Source organism: Heterodontus francisci, chromosome 14 (genome assembly GCF_036365525.1).
Source record: "Heterodontus francisci isolate sHetFra1 chromosome 14, sHetFra1.hap1, whole genome shotgun sequence".
In the NCBI taxonomy this organism is placed as follows: Eukaryota; Metazoa; Chordata; class Chondrichthyes; order Heterodontiformes; family Heterodontidae; genus Heterodontus; species Heterodontus francisci.
This window is the reverse complement of record NC_090384.1, coordinates 97,385,079-97,397,143: the sequence shown is the minus strand read 5'-3', so window position 1 is coordinate 97,397,143 and position 12,065 is coordinate 97,385,079. Positions and strand designations below refer to the sequence as shown.

Sequence of the window (12,065 nt, the reverse complement as noted above, 5' to 3'; positions counted from 1 at the left end):
TGGAGGGTGGCGGGAGAGATGAGTGTTCTAGATTTCCATTATTCTTTGTGTGGAAAAAGTGCTCCCTAACGAATTGCCTAGCTCTAATTTAAAGGTTACGACCTCACCCAACCCCTCGCCTCTTTTCCCCCCCCCCACCTTCTCTTTCTCTTGAACCCCTCCAGTGGGATTCATCCCTTATCTATCACTTTAAACTAGCAGACAAGCTACTCAGTTGCACAATATGAATTGTGACTGAGGTTAGCCTAGGTAGAAGGAACAACTAGAAGAAAAGTTGTAACCTGAGGAAGTCGGCTTTTGTTTCCAATAGAAAGCTCATTAACGTTAACCTCAAGTGGTTACTTCAGCTTGATAAACAACTTAAGAGTGTGATTGTTTACCATTGTTGAAGTACTTGACAAGAAAACCACAGGGGAGAGTGGTGCATAATATAAAAGCAAAATACTGCAGATGCTGGAAATCTGAAATAAAAACAAGAAATGCTGAAAATACTCAGCAGGTCTGGCATCATCTGTGGAGAGAGAAACAGGGCTAACGTTTCAGGTCAGTGACCTTTCATCAGAACTGTCAGTGGTGCAATTATCTTGTTGCCAGGATTACTGTTTTATATTTAGATTACTGGCCTGCAGCTGTTTCAAATACATATGGTGAGGAGCGAGTGGCATTTCTGCGTGTAATGTTATTGGCTGTCCCCCCGCAGGCGAGGATGATTGTCTTCTGTGAGGCCGAAGATGGTTGATGAGGCCGATTCGGGATCTATAGACTTTACGGCATGTAGGGCATTTGTTGTCATGTGGGATTCTGGTTGTGTATTATTAGTTTTGGGTCATGGTTTGTTCTTTTTGCTGCTCTCGCCTCTCTTCATTTTGTTGTCGTTGGGTCTCGGAATGCTGGGATCTTTCCCACAGACTCTGCCTCCATCTGGTTCAGTCCAGGGCGATGGTCTCCCAGGAGTTGATGTCAATATTGCATTTCTTCATGTTGGCTTTCCGCACATCGTTGAAGCACTTCTTCTGTCCTCTTCTGGTGCATCTGCCCTGACTGAGCTGGGAGCAGGAGACCTGCTTTGGGAGCCTGGTATCTGACATCCAAACCATGCGGTTGTTATCCCCATCTTGCAGTACGGGGATGAAACATGGAGAACATATACAAGGCACGTCAAAGCACTGGAATAATTTCATCAACGCTGTCCGTGGAAGAGCCGACATTTTTTTTTATATTCATTCATGGGATGTGGGCGTTGCTGGCCAGGCCAGCATTTATTGCCCATCCCTAATTGCCCTTGAAAAGGTGGTGGTGAGCTGCCTTCTTGAACCACTGCAGTCCATTTGGGGTAGATACACCCACAGTGAGGGAGCTCCAGGATTTTGACCCAGCAACTGTGAAGGAACGGCGATTATAGTTCCAAGTCAGGATGGTGTGTGGCTTTGAGGGGAACTTGCAGTTGGTGGTGTTCCCATGTATTTTCTGCCATTGTCCTTCTAGTTGGTAGAGGTCGCGGGTTTGCAAGGTGCTGTCTAAGGATCCTTGGTGTGTTGCTGCAGTGCATCTTATAGATGGTACACACTGCTGCCACTGTGCGTCGGTGGTGGAGGGAGTGAATGTTTGTAGATGGGGTGCCAATCAAGCGGGATGCTTTGTCCTGGATGGTGTCAAGCTTCTTGAGTGTTGTTGGAGCTGCACCCATCCAGGCAAGTGGAGAGTATTCCATCACACTCCTGACTTGTGCCTTGTAGATGGTGGACAGGCTTTGGGGAGTCAGGAGGTGAGTTACTAGCTGCAGGATTCCTAGCCTCTGACCTGCTCTTGTAGCCACGGTATTTATATGACTACTCCAGTTCAGTTTCTGGTCAGTGGTAGCTCCTAGGGTGTTGATATTGGGGGATTCAGCAATGGTAATGCCATTGAATGTCATGGGGAGATGGTTAGATTCTCTCTTGTTGGAGATGGTCTTTGCCCGGCACTTGTGTGGCACGAATTTTACTTGCCACTTATCAGCCCAAGCCTCGATATTATTGTCCAAGTCTTGCTGCATTTCTACACGGACTGCTTCAGTATCTGAGGAGTTGCGAATGGTGCTGAACATTGTGCAATCATCAGCGAACATCCCCACTTCTGACCTTATGATTGAAGGAAGGTCATTGATGAAGCAGCTGAAGATGATTGCTCCTTGGACACTACCCTGAGGAACTCCTGCAGTGATGTCCTGGAGCTCAGATGATTGACCTCCAACAACCACAACCATCTTCCTCTGCACTAGGTATCACTCGAACCAGTGGAGAGTTTTCCCCCTGATTCCCATTGACTCCAGTTTTGCTAGGGCTCCTTGATGCCTTACTCGGTCAAGTGTTGCCTTGATGTCAAGGGCAGTCACTCTCACCTCACCTCTTGAGTTCAGTTCTTTTGACCATGTTTGAACCAAGGCTGTAATGAGGTCAGGAGCTGAGTGGCCCTGGCGGAACCCAAACTGAGCGTCACTAAGCATGTTATTGCTAAGCAAGTGCCGCTTGATGGCACTGTTGATGACGCCTTCCAGCATTTTACTGACGATAGAGAATAGGCTGATGGGGCGGTAATTGGCTGGGTTGGACTTGTCCTGCTTTTTGTGTACAGGACATACCTGGGCAATTTTCCACATTGCAGGGTAGATGCCAGTGTTGTAGCTGTACTGGAACAGCTTGGCTAGGGGCGTGGCAAATTCTGGAGCACAGGTCTTCAGTACTATTGCCGGAATATTGTCAGGGCCCATAGCCTTTGCAGTATCCTGTGCCTTCAGCCGTTTCTTGATATCATGCGGAGTGAAATCGAATTGGCTGAAGTCTGGCAACTGTGATGCTGGGGACTTCAGGAGGAGGCCGAGATGGATCATCAACTCGGCGCTTCTGGCTGAAGATTGTTGCAAATGCTTCAGCCTTATCTTTTGCACTGATGTGCTGGGCTCCCCCATCATTGAGGATGGGGATATTTGTGGAGCCACCTCCTCCAGTTAGTTGTTTAATTGTCCACCACCATTCATGGCAGGACTGCAGAGCTTAGATCTGATCCGTTGGTTATGGGATCGCTTAGCTCTGTATCGCATGCTGCTTATGCAGTTTGGCATGCAGATAGTCCTGTGTTGTAGCTTCACCAGGTTGACCCATCATTTTGAGGTATGCCTGGTGCTGCTCCTGGCATGCCCTCCTGCCCTCTTCATTGAACCAGGGTTGGTCTCCTGGCTTGATAGTAATGGTTAGAGTGGGGGATATGCTGGGCCATGAGGATACTGATTGTGGTGGAGTACAATTCTGCTGCTGCTGATGGCCCACAGCGCCTCATGGATGGCCAGTTTTGCATTGCTAGATCTGTTCTAAATCTATCCCATTTAGCACAGTGATAGTGCCACACAACACGATGGAGGGTATCCTCAATATGAAGGTGGGACTCTGGGTTACTAGTCCAGTGACAATACCACTACGCCACCGCCTGCCTTTCAAGTGGGAGAACAGGCGCAGCAACATCAGTGTCCTCTTACAAGCAGGCACCACAGCACCGAGGCTATGATTATTCACAATTAGCTTCGTTGGATTGGTCAAATAATTCTGTATAAAATATTTTGAATTTGCTCAACAAATGATAAACGCCAACCTTGACTGAATACAATTTCCCCAGAGGAACTTGTGCGGCTAATAAACTGTATAAAGATCAGAGATGATACCTTATTCTTGGATAGGTGTCAGAAAGGCTTTCACCATATGAATCTAGTTACCACCCCCCACCCCCTACTCCCCAGTATACACTGTGCTGCTAATCAGGCATGTGTCTTCCCTGATTCTCAAACTTTCATGGGCCTCCAGTACCCACTTGGGATTCAGATGTGAAGACTTGTCTTCAATCTTGTGGGGCTGTAGAAACCAGAAATTGGAAGGTACATCCATCAATTATCACCGACTTCTGCGGCAGTTCAGCTGCAGTAGTGTAGTTGTTATGGCATTTGATTAGTAGCCTATCTGTAGTTGATCCAGTTTCCACCATGGCAATTAGTAAAATTGATTTAATTAAATCTGTTGATTTGTGGGCTGAAATCAGAAAGAAATGAACATAAATGGTGTTGGAGAGTCAGGACAAACCCAACTGGTTTACTCGTAATAAAGGAAGGGAGCCTGCCACACCTACCCAATCTGGCCTACACATGACTCCAAACCCACACCACGTGGTTGACCCTGGAGTGATCTAGCAAACCACTCAATTGTAAAAACAACAGCATCCGACTGTCCCATCATCTTAAAAAAAAATCTTTAAACTCAGCTCAATAATTATGTAACTTATCTACCCTGATTTACTGTATAAGTAATTTCTATAACTTTGCACAGTACCATACACTCAATACAGTGTATTTTGCAATAACATTTAGCTAAGCTGTTCGTTTGGAATTATTGCATTATGGTGTACACAGCCCAACGATTTACACAATTATTTTCCTGAATGTTGGGACTTGTACTGTGCCTGTATAACTGTTCATTCAATTTTTCTTGTACATAAAATAAATCCTAATTTGCTGTGGCAACTTAAGAGTCGGAAGTAAAATTGAACAATTTTCATCAGCCTTTTCTGCTTTGCTTGTGCCTTGTTTGAGTCACGGACAGAATTTATTTTCTACTTTGTTAATCATGTTTTGATCTTGGCATCTCCTGTCTTTACAGTATTCGTCAATCTTGAGCTTTCCCCTGAAAATGCGTGTTCCTGTATATCCAGTGACTGTTCCATTCTTGAGCTGTTATGAAAACAGGACCAGTGAACTGAGAAGCCACTATGTCTGCTTATGAGTGCTTATTAATTCCCTTGTCTTATCAGGAGGACTGAGGAAACCTCCATGTGTCCTGTGCCCTTTACTACAGATGCAGAGTCAGCTCTACCTTCCTATGAACAGGCACTTGTGGCAACTGGGCAATATGATGCCCCTCCACCCCCTTACCCAGGGTAGGTAATGCCTCTGTCTTTTGGAAGACTGCAGGACTAAGGCAGTTATTGCAGTAGATGTTTTCCTGGTAATCTGTGTATAAGAACCTTAGCTTAAACATAATTCATAGCTGCGTATTGCTTTGGGTCAGTGCATGGGTGCCATATAAATTGCAAATTCATTCCTTAGCTTAATAAGGTCATAAAATAAGCAAAGGATTCATTTTCTAGAGGGTAGAGTTGAAAGCAGAGAAATTATAAACTTGTATAGAACCTTGGTTAGATCACACTTGGAGTACTGTGCACAGTTCTGGTATCCATATTGGAACAAGGATCGAGAGGCACTGAAAATGTTGCAAAAAATATCATAAGGATGACACTGACACTGGAACTGAGAGGATATACTTATCAGGGAAGGCTGAACAGACTGGTATTCATTTCTCAAGAAAAGACAGAGGAATGATTTGATAGAAGTCTTTTAAGGTTATGAAAGGGTTTGATAAGATTGATGTAGAAGAGACTTTTCCACTCACTGCAGGGCTATAGAGCTCCAGATGCTTCTAGAACTGAAATTGCCTCCCTGCAGCCTATCTGCATTGAGCGAGTCCTCTCCTTGGCGATTTTAAGCTCCCTCCACACTGCCATTGACTTCCCCCTTGCGCCTCTCAACCTTGCCGTCCAAATCAACATCCTTCATTCGCACGCTTGACCATTATTTGATGTTGAAATCTGTCTAGCCTCTGGCATTGACAGCAAAACTGCAACCTGTGCCTTTTTCACTTTGAACAAGAACAAAGAACAGTACAGCACAGGAACAGGCCATTCGGCCCTCCAAGCCTGCGCCTATCTTGATGCCTGTCTGAACTAAGACCTTCTGCACTTCCGGGGACTGTATCCCTCTCTTCCCATCCTATTCATGTATTTGTCAAGATGCCTCTTAAACGTACCTGCTTTGATGTTCACTTTCTGTAAAAAGCTTGTTTCCTTCTCCACAAATTGCACCTTGCTCAAAATGCTGTGGCCTGAATGTTCACCCGCCCAGCAACTGTCACCCCATCCTTACTGAGCTCCATTGGCTTCTTTTCCCCCAGCAAATTGACTTCAACAACCAGCCCTTGTTTCTAAGTCTCTCCATGGAATTTTGCATCCCTACCTTAGCAATGTCTTCCAGCACATTTCCAGTTGTACTTCCTATACTCCATTTTAACAAAAATTTCGACCTGCCTTTCCTTCATTCTATCAGTGGCAACTCCTTTTGGCTACTAAGTGCCTCTGGAGCCCACCTTCCCAAATCTCCCTGCTGCTTCCACTGCCCCCATCAATCCCTTTCCTCCTCACTCTCAAAAACCTAATAGTGACTTTTTTTGAGTATCTTTGCTGCGCCTCCAATTTTCTGTTTCATTGTTACCTCTTGCTCTGTTTTCCTCCGTTCTGACGTGTTTTGAGATTCTTTGTTTATGAGTGTTGTTGGGTTGACTGTTGTTGTTGCCTGTCTTGGCAGAATGAGTTGGAGCACTTTGTGGTTTAAATTCAACCATCGTGAGTAGAATGAAATCCCCTTGCTCTGATAGTTGGAATTCTACGTGAAGTAATTTTGACCAGTGTCCACCCAAAACCAGAGAGTTTGTGGATCTGGAAGGTGTAATAAGTCTCTCAGACTAATATGGAACAGCATTTTTAAAAAAAGACTTACTTATATTCATATAACACCTTTCATGACCTTTGGATGTCCTGAAGTACTTTTGAAATGTAGGAAATGTGATGCCAATTTGCACACAGTAAGGCTTCACAAACAGCAATGTGATCATGACAGACGATCTGTTTTAGTGATGTTGGTTGAGGGATAAATATTGGTGAGGATGTTAGGGAGACATCCACTGCTCTTTGAAATAGTGCTATGGGATCCTTTACATCCACCTGAGAGGATAGATTGAGTCTCAGTTTAATGTCTCATCCAAAAGACGACACCTCTGACAGTGTGGCAGCCCTTCGGTACTGTGCTAGATTGTATGCTCAAGTCTCTGGAGTGGGACTTGAATCCACGATCCTCTGACTCCAAGGTGGGAGTACTACCAACTGAACCATGGCACATGTAGAAGCAGGTCCATATCATCACACTTTGAATATGAAGGTCATCTAACTCATGAAATATAGAATATAAAAACAACAGCAATAGATGGGTTACAATTTGAGATTGTTCTTAAAATTTGAACAATATAATCTTTTAAAGCTGTTCAAATATTGAAGATTTTACATTTCGTCATAGACTTCTTTGTAATATTTTTCACAATTGTATTGTTTGCACAGGTCGTCTTCTGGTTCCCTGAAATCCCATCGCTCTCGATAATGAACAGACACATTAGTATTGATAAAACATTCGCACTAACAGTAAACATTTAAATTTAATGTATTTTTAATAATGAAAACTGCACTATACAAATGGTATTTAATTAAGTATTCTTTGTATTTGAATATGTGATATTTGTATATAACTTGGGCATGTAAAATGATCAGGAAATGATACAAAAATGTTGGTCATTTTTTTCATAGTTTAACCTTTTTGAAATACTTTCTTAATCCATAGTACACTTGAACAACTATTAAAATGATGCAAATTTATATCTTGCAAACCACTGACTCTCACGCTAGTTTGCCGAAAGTTAAGTCACAAGAACGCAAGAAATAGGAGCAGGAGTAGGCCATGTGGCCCATCGAGCCTGCTCCACCATTCAATATGATCATGGCTGATCTTGGGCTTTAACTCCGCTTTCCCACCCGCTCGCCATATCCCTTGATTCCATGAGAGACCAAACATCTGTCTATGCCAGCCTTAAATGTATTCAACGATTGAGCAGGCACAATCCTCTGGGGGAGAGAATTCCAAAGATTCACAACCCCTTTGAGTGAAGTAATTTCTCCTCATCTCAGTCCTAAATGATCAGCTCCTTATCCTGAGACTGTATCCCCGTGTTCTAGATTTCCTGACCACTGGAAACAATCTCTGTGTCTATCCTATCCAGCCCCTTCAGAATCTTGTCTAAAGATTGGCTCCAAGTTGCAGAATTCTTCATCTCTACGAATGATTGGAAGATATTTGAAATATTGTACCTGGCTTTAGGAGCACTGAATAATCATACATGTGTCTTCCCCTGATCAAGTATCAATTATGAGTAAGGTGGAATTGTATTATTTACTCAGTCATCTGAAATACAGAGTTTATGAAAGTTGAGCAACTCAGTAAGTTAAACCAAGATCAAATGGAAGCATTGCCTTTAAAAGCTTCATGTTTAAAAAGCTACTGTCCTTGGGGCTCTCAACGCTCTAATCAGTGAACTGGCTGGTTGTCCAGCTTTATCTGCATCAAATGGCCCTTTCAACTAGTGCAGATCCTCTATTTGATTGGAAAGCACCAAACATGACTATCAAAGTCGGAGTCATTTACGGCACAGAAGGATGCTAGTTGGCTCATCGAGTCCATGCTGGCTCTCCACGAAACTATGCTGTCAGTCCCACTCCCCCTCTTGTTCTCTGTAGCCCTGCAACACTCTTTCTCTCAGGTAGCCATCCAACTTCCTCTAGAAGATTGATAGTCTCCACTTCCACCACCCTTGTGGGCAGAGAGTTCCAGATCATTGCCACCTGCTGCGTAAAAGAAAAATGCTTCCTCATATTCCCTCTGCATCTTTTGCCTAAAACTTTCAATCTGTGTCTGCTAGTCCTTGTACCATGTGATAATAGGAACAGCTTTTCCTTGTCTAACATATCTAAGCCTGTCAATCTTGTACGCTTCTCTTAAATCTCCCCTTAATCTCCTTTTGTTCTAAAGAGAACAAATCCAGCTTTTCCAACCTAATCTTGTAACTAAAATCCTCCATCCTTGGAACCATTCTGGTAAATTTCATCTGCACCCTCTCAAGGACCCTCACATCCTTCCTGAAGTGTGGTGTCCAGAATTGGATGTAATACTCCAGTTGGGGCTAACCAGAGCTTTATCGAGGTTCAGCATAACTTACCTGTTTTTGGTTTATTTATTCTATTTATGAAGTGCAAGATCCCATATGCTTTACTAACCACACTCTCAATATGTCCAGACACCTTCAAAGATCTATGCACTTGCATCCCTAGGTCCCTCTGTTCCTGCGCATCCTTTAGAACTGTGTGCTTAAGTATATATTGCCTCTCCCTATTCCTTCTGCCAAAATGCACAGGGCGGCACAGTGGCGCAGTGGTTAGCACCGCAGCCTCACAGCTCCAGTGACCTGGGTTCAAATCTGGGTACTGCCTGTGTGGAGTTTGCAAGTTCTCCCTGTGTCTGCGTGGGGGGTGCTCCGGTTTCCTCCCACAAGCCAAAAGACTTGCAGGATGGTAGGTAAATTGGCCATTATAAATTGTCCCTGGTGGTAGGGAAATATAGGGACAGGTGGGGATGTGGTAGGATTATGGGATTAGTGTAGGATTAGTATAAATGATGGTTGGCACAGACTCGCTGGGCCGAAGGGCGTGTTTCAGTGCTGTATCTCTAAACTAAACTTCACACTTGTCAGTATTAAATTCCATCTGCCACCTCTCTGCCCATTCTGCTAGCCTAAATATGTCCTGTTGCAGGCAGTTCATATCATCCTCACTGTTTGCTGCACATCCAAGTTTGGTGTCGTCAGCAAATTTTGAGATTCTACTCTGTATACCAAGATCCAAGTCAAGCAGTGGTCCCAGCTCTGACCCTTGAGGCACACCACTGTCTACCAACCTCCAGTCTGAAAAGCAACCATTTACTACGACTCGCTGTTTCCTGTCCATAAGTCAAATTTTTATCCAATTGGACACTTACCTTCCAATTCTGAGCTTCAATTTTGTTAACCAGCCTTTTATGTTGTACCTTATCAAATGCTTTCTTAAAATCCATATAGACAACATCCATCACATTCCCTTCATCAACCTGCTCTGTTACTTCATCAAAAAATTTGATTAGATTAGTCAAGCCTGAGCAATTGGATAACTATCAACTCTATTAGGTGAGTCTCATGCATGAATAGCAGCTATTTGGATGAGGTTTAGGTAAGTTCATGGAGCTGTTGCCCGGAGAAGGTGACAATGTCTTCAGATGAGGAAGTTGAATTCTAAAACTTAAAAATAGGCTTGTCACTTTCAATATTTTGGGTATTGATCACACGTTGATTTTTGCCTCTCCTGGCTGATTAAATCCTAATGAAGTTAGCATGTGAGCTCAAAAGAAAAACTGAAGAGAAATGAAAAGGCTCGTGTGTCGCCTCAAGAGAATGGAGCCTGGCAATTGGCAAGGTTTTTGCAAAGTTGTACAGGTCAGCAAGCCTGACTGGAAGAGAAATCAAAGAGAAGCTATTTCAGTTCAAAAACTTGCACAGGCCTAATTAGACTTATACACAGTTGTTCAAGGCAGGAATTCTGGCACACCTCATTGGGGGACCACATTCTGATATGGTTTCCCACATCCTATGGGGTTATGACAAAGTAAAGCCCTGGGAATGAAGTCCAGACAGTAGTCTCGAAGAAAATCATTCCTTTTGTGTGTTTAAGTCCCTAATTATTGTGCAATTTGAGAGGCTTAAGTTGCCAGGTATCTAGCTAACTATGACTAAAACAACTCTTTTTGCTGAATTTGCCAAGTTTATTTTGGAGTGTGTTGTCAAATGCAGTCAGGGTTTGGCTGCAGCTAAAGGCTTCTGAGGAAGTTTTGAGACAATTTGGTCTCCCTATGGAATCTGGGGTCTCTGGTGCCTCCAAATACATTTTCCCCTAACTCTTGCCTCCAACCACCCCCACACCCCCACACATCCAAAATAAACATTTCCCTGAACAGAAGAGACATTTTTCCCAAGAAGATTGAGTTTCTTGTTCCTCTGTTCTTTGTCCTCCCCTTTGGCATTTCTGTAACTTTTTTTATCGATCAACATTCTAGATTCTATACTGTTAAATAATTTCTCAGTAGGTTCTGTTTTTCATTCATGCATTGTGTATCTTTGTTAATAGATTAATACTGTAAAATGTTTTGATTCGAAGTAAAATCTGTTTTCATCAAAGAAAAAGTTTAGCCTTGTCAATCTTAAAAACTATAGTGTTCTACAAAATACATATCTACATAAATAAACAAGAAATGCTGGAAATACTCAGCAAGTCTGGCAGCATCTGGGGGGAGAGAAGCAGAGTTAACGTTTCAGGTCAGTGACCCTTCAGCAGAACTGGCAAAGCCAGAAATGTAATGGGTTTCAAGCAAGTAAAGCTGGGGTGGGACAAGAGATAACCAAAGAGAAGGTGTTGATAGGACAAAGTCACAGAGAATAACTGACCAGAAGGTCATGGAGCAAAGGCAAAAGGTATGTTCATGGCATGTGAAAGACAAAGCATTAGTACAGAGAGGGTGTTAATTGACAGAAAACTGAACAGCCTGGACCCAAGCACAAACATGAAAAAATCAGCGAGTAGGCACAGTAGAAACAAACTAAAATAAAATAAGCACATAAAAAAGAAAAATGAAAAAATAACTCAAAGTAAAAATAAAAAGGGGGGCCCATCATGCTCTGAAATTATTGAACTCAATGCTCAGGCTGGCAGACTGCAGCCTGCCTAATCAGTAAATGAGATGCTGTTCCTCGAGCTTGCGTTGATGTTCACTGAAATGCTGCAGCAATCCCAGGACAGAGATGTGGTCATGAGAGCAGGGGAGAATGTTGAAATGGCAAGCAACCGGAAGCTCGCGGTTATGCTTTCGGACTGAGCGGAGGTGTTCCGCAAAGTGGTCACCCAGTCTGCATTTGGCCTCCCCGATGTAGAGCAGACCACATTGTGAGCAGCGAATACAGTATACTAAATTGAAAGAATTACAAGTAAATCGCTGCTTCACCTGAAAGGAGTGTTTGGGGCCTTGGATAGTGAGGAGAGAGGAGGTAAATGGGCAGTATTACACCTCCTGCGATTCAGGGAAACGTGCCGTGGGAAGGGGACGAGGTAGTGGGGGTAATGGAGGAGTGGACCAGGGTGTCACGGAGGGAACGATCCCTTCGGAATGCTGACAGGGGAGGGGAGGGGAAGATGAGTTTGGTAGTGGCATCATGCTGGAGGTGGCAGAAATGGCGGAGAATGATCCTTTGGATGTG

At 43.6% G+C, this 12,065-nt stretch overlaps 1 protein-coding gene across 1 annotated transcript in view; it reads left to right on the top strand.

Annotated features, from left to right (window-relative positions):
• The window catches only part of prrg4 (proline rich Gla (G-carboxyglutamic acid) 4 (transmembrane)), a 54,096-nt gene extending 43,152 nt beyond the window's left edge, over positions 1-10,944 (top strand). The window contains exons 6-7 of the mRNA XM_068046588.1: positions 4,831-4,956; positions 7,243-10,944. Of these exons, the coding sequence (XP_067902689.1) occupies positions 4,831-4,956; positions 7,243-7,282 (166 nt within the window). The 3' untranslated portion in view covers positions 7,283-10,944. The remainder of the gene's footprint in view (positions 1-4,830; positions 4,957-7,242) is intronic.
• The last annotated feature ends 1,121 nt before the right edge of the window (positions 10,945-12,065 follow it).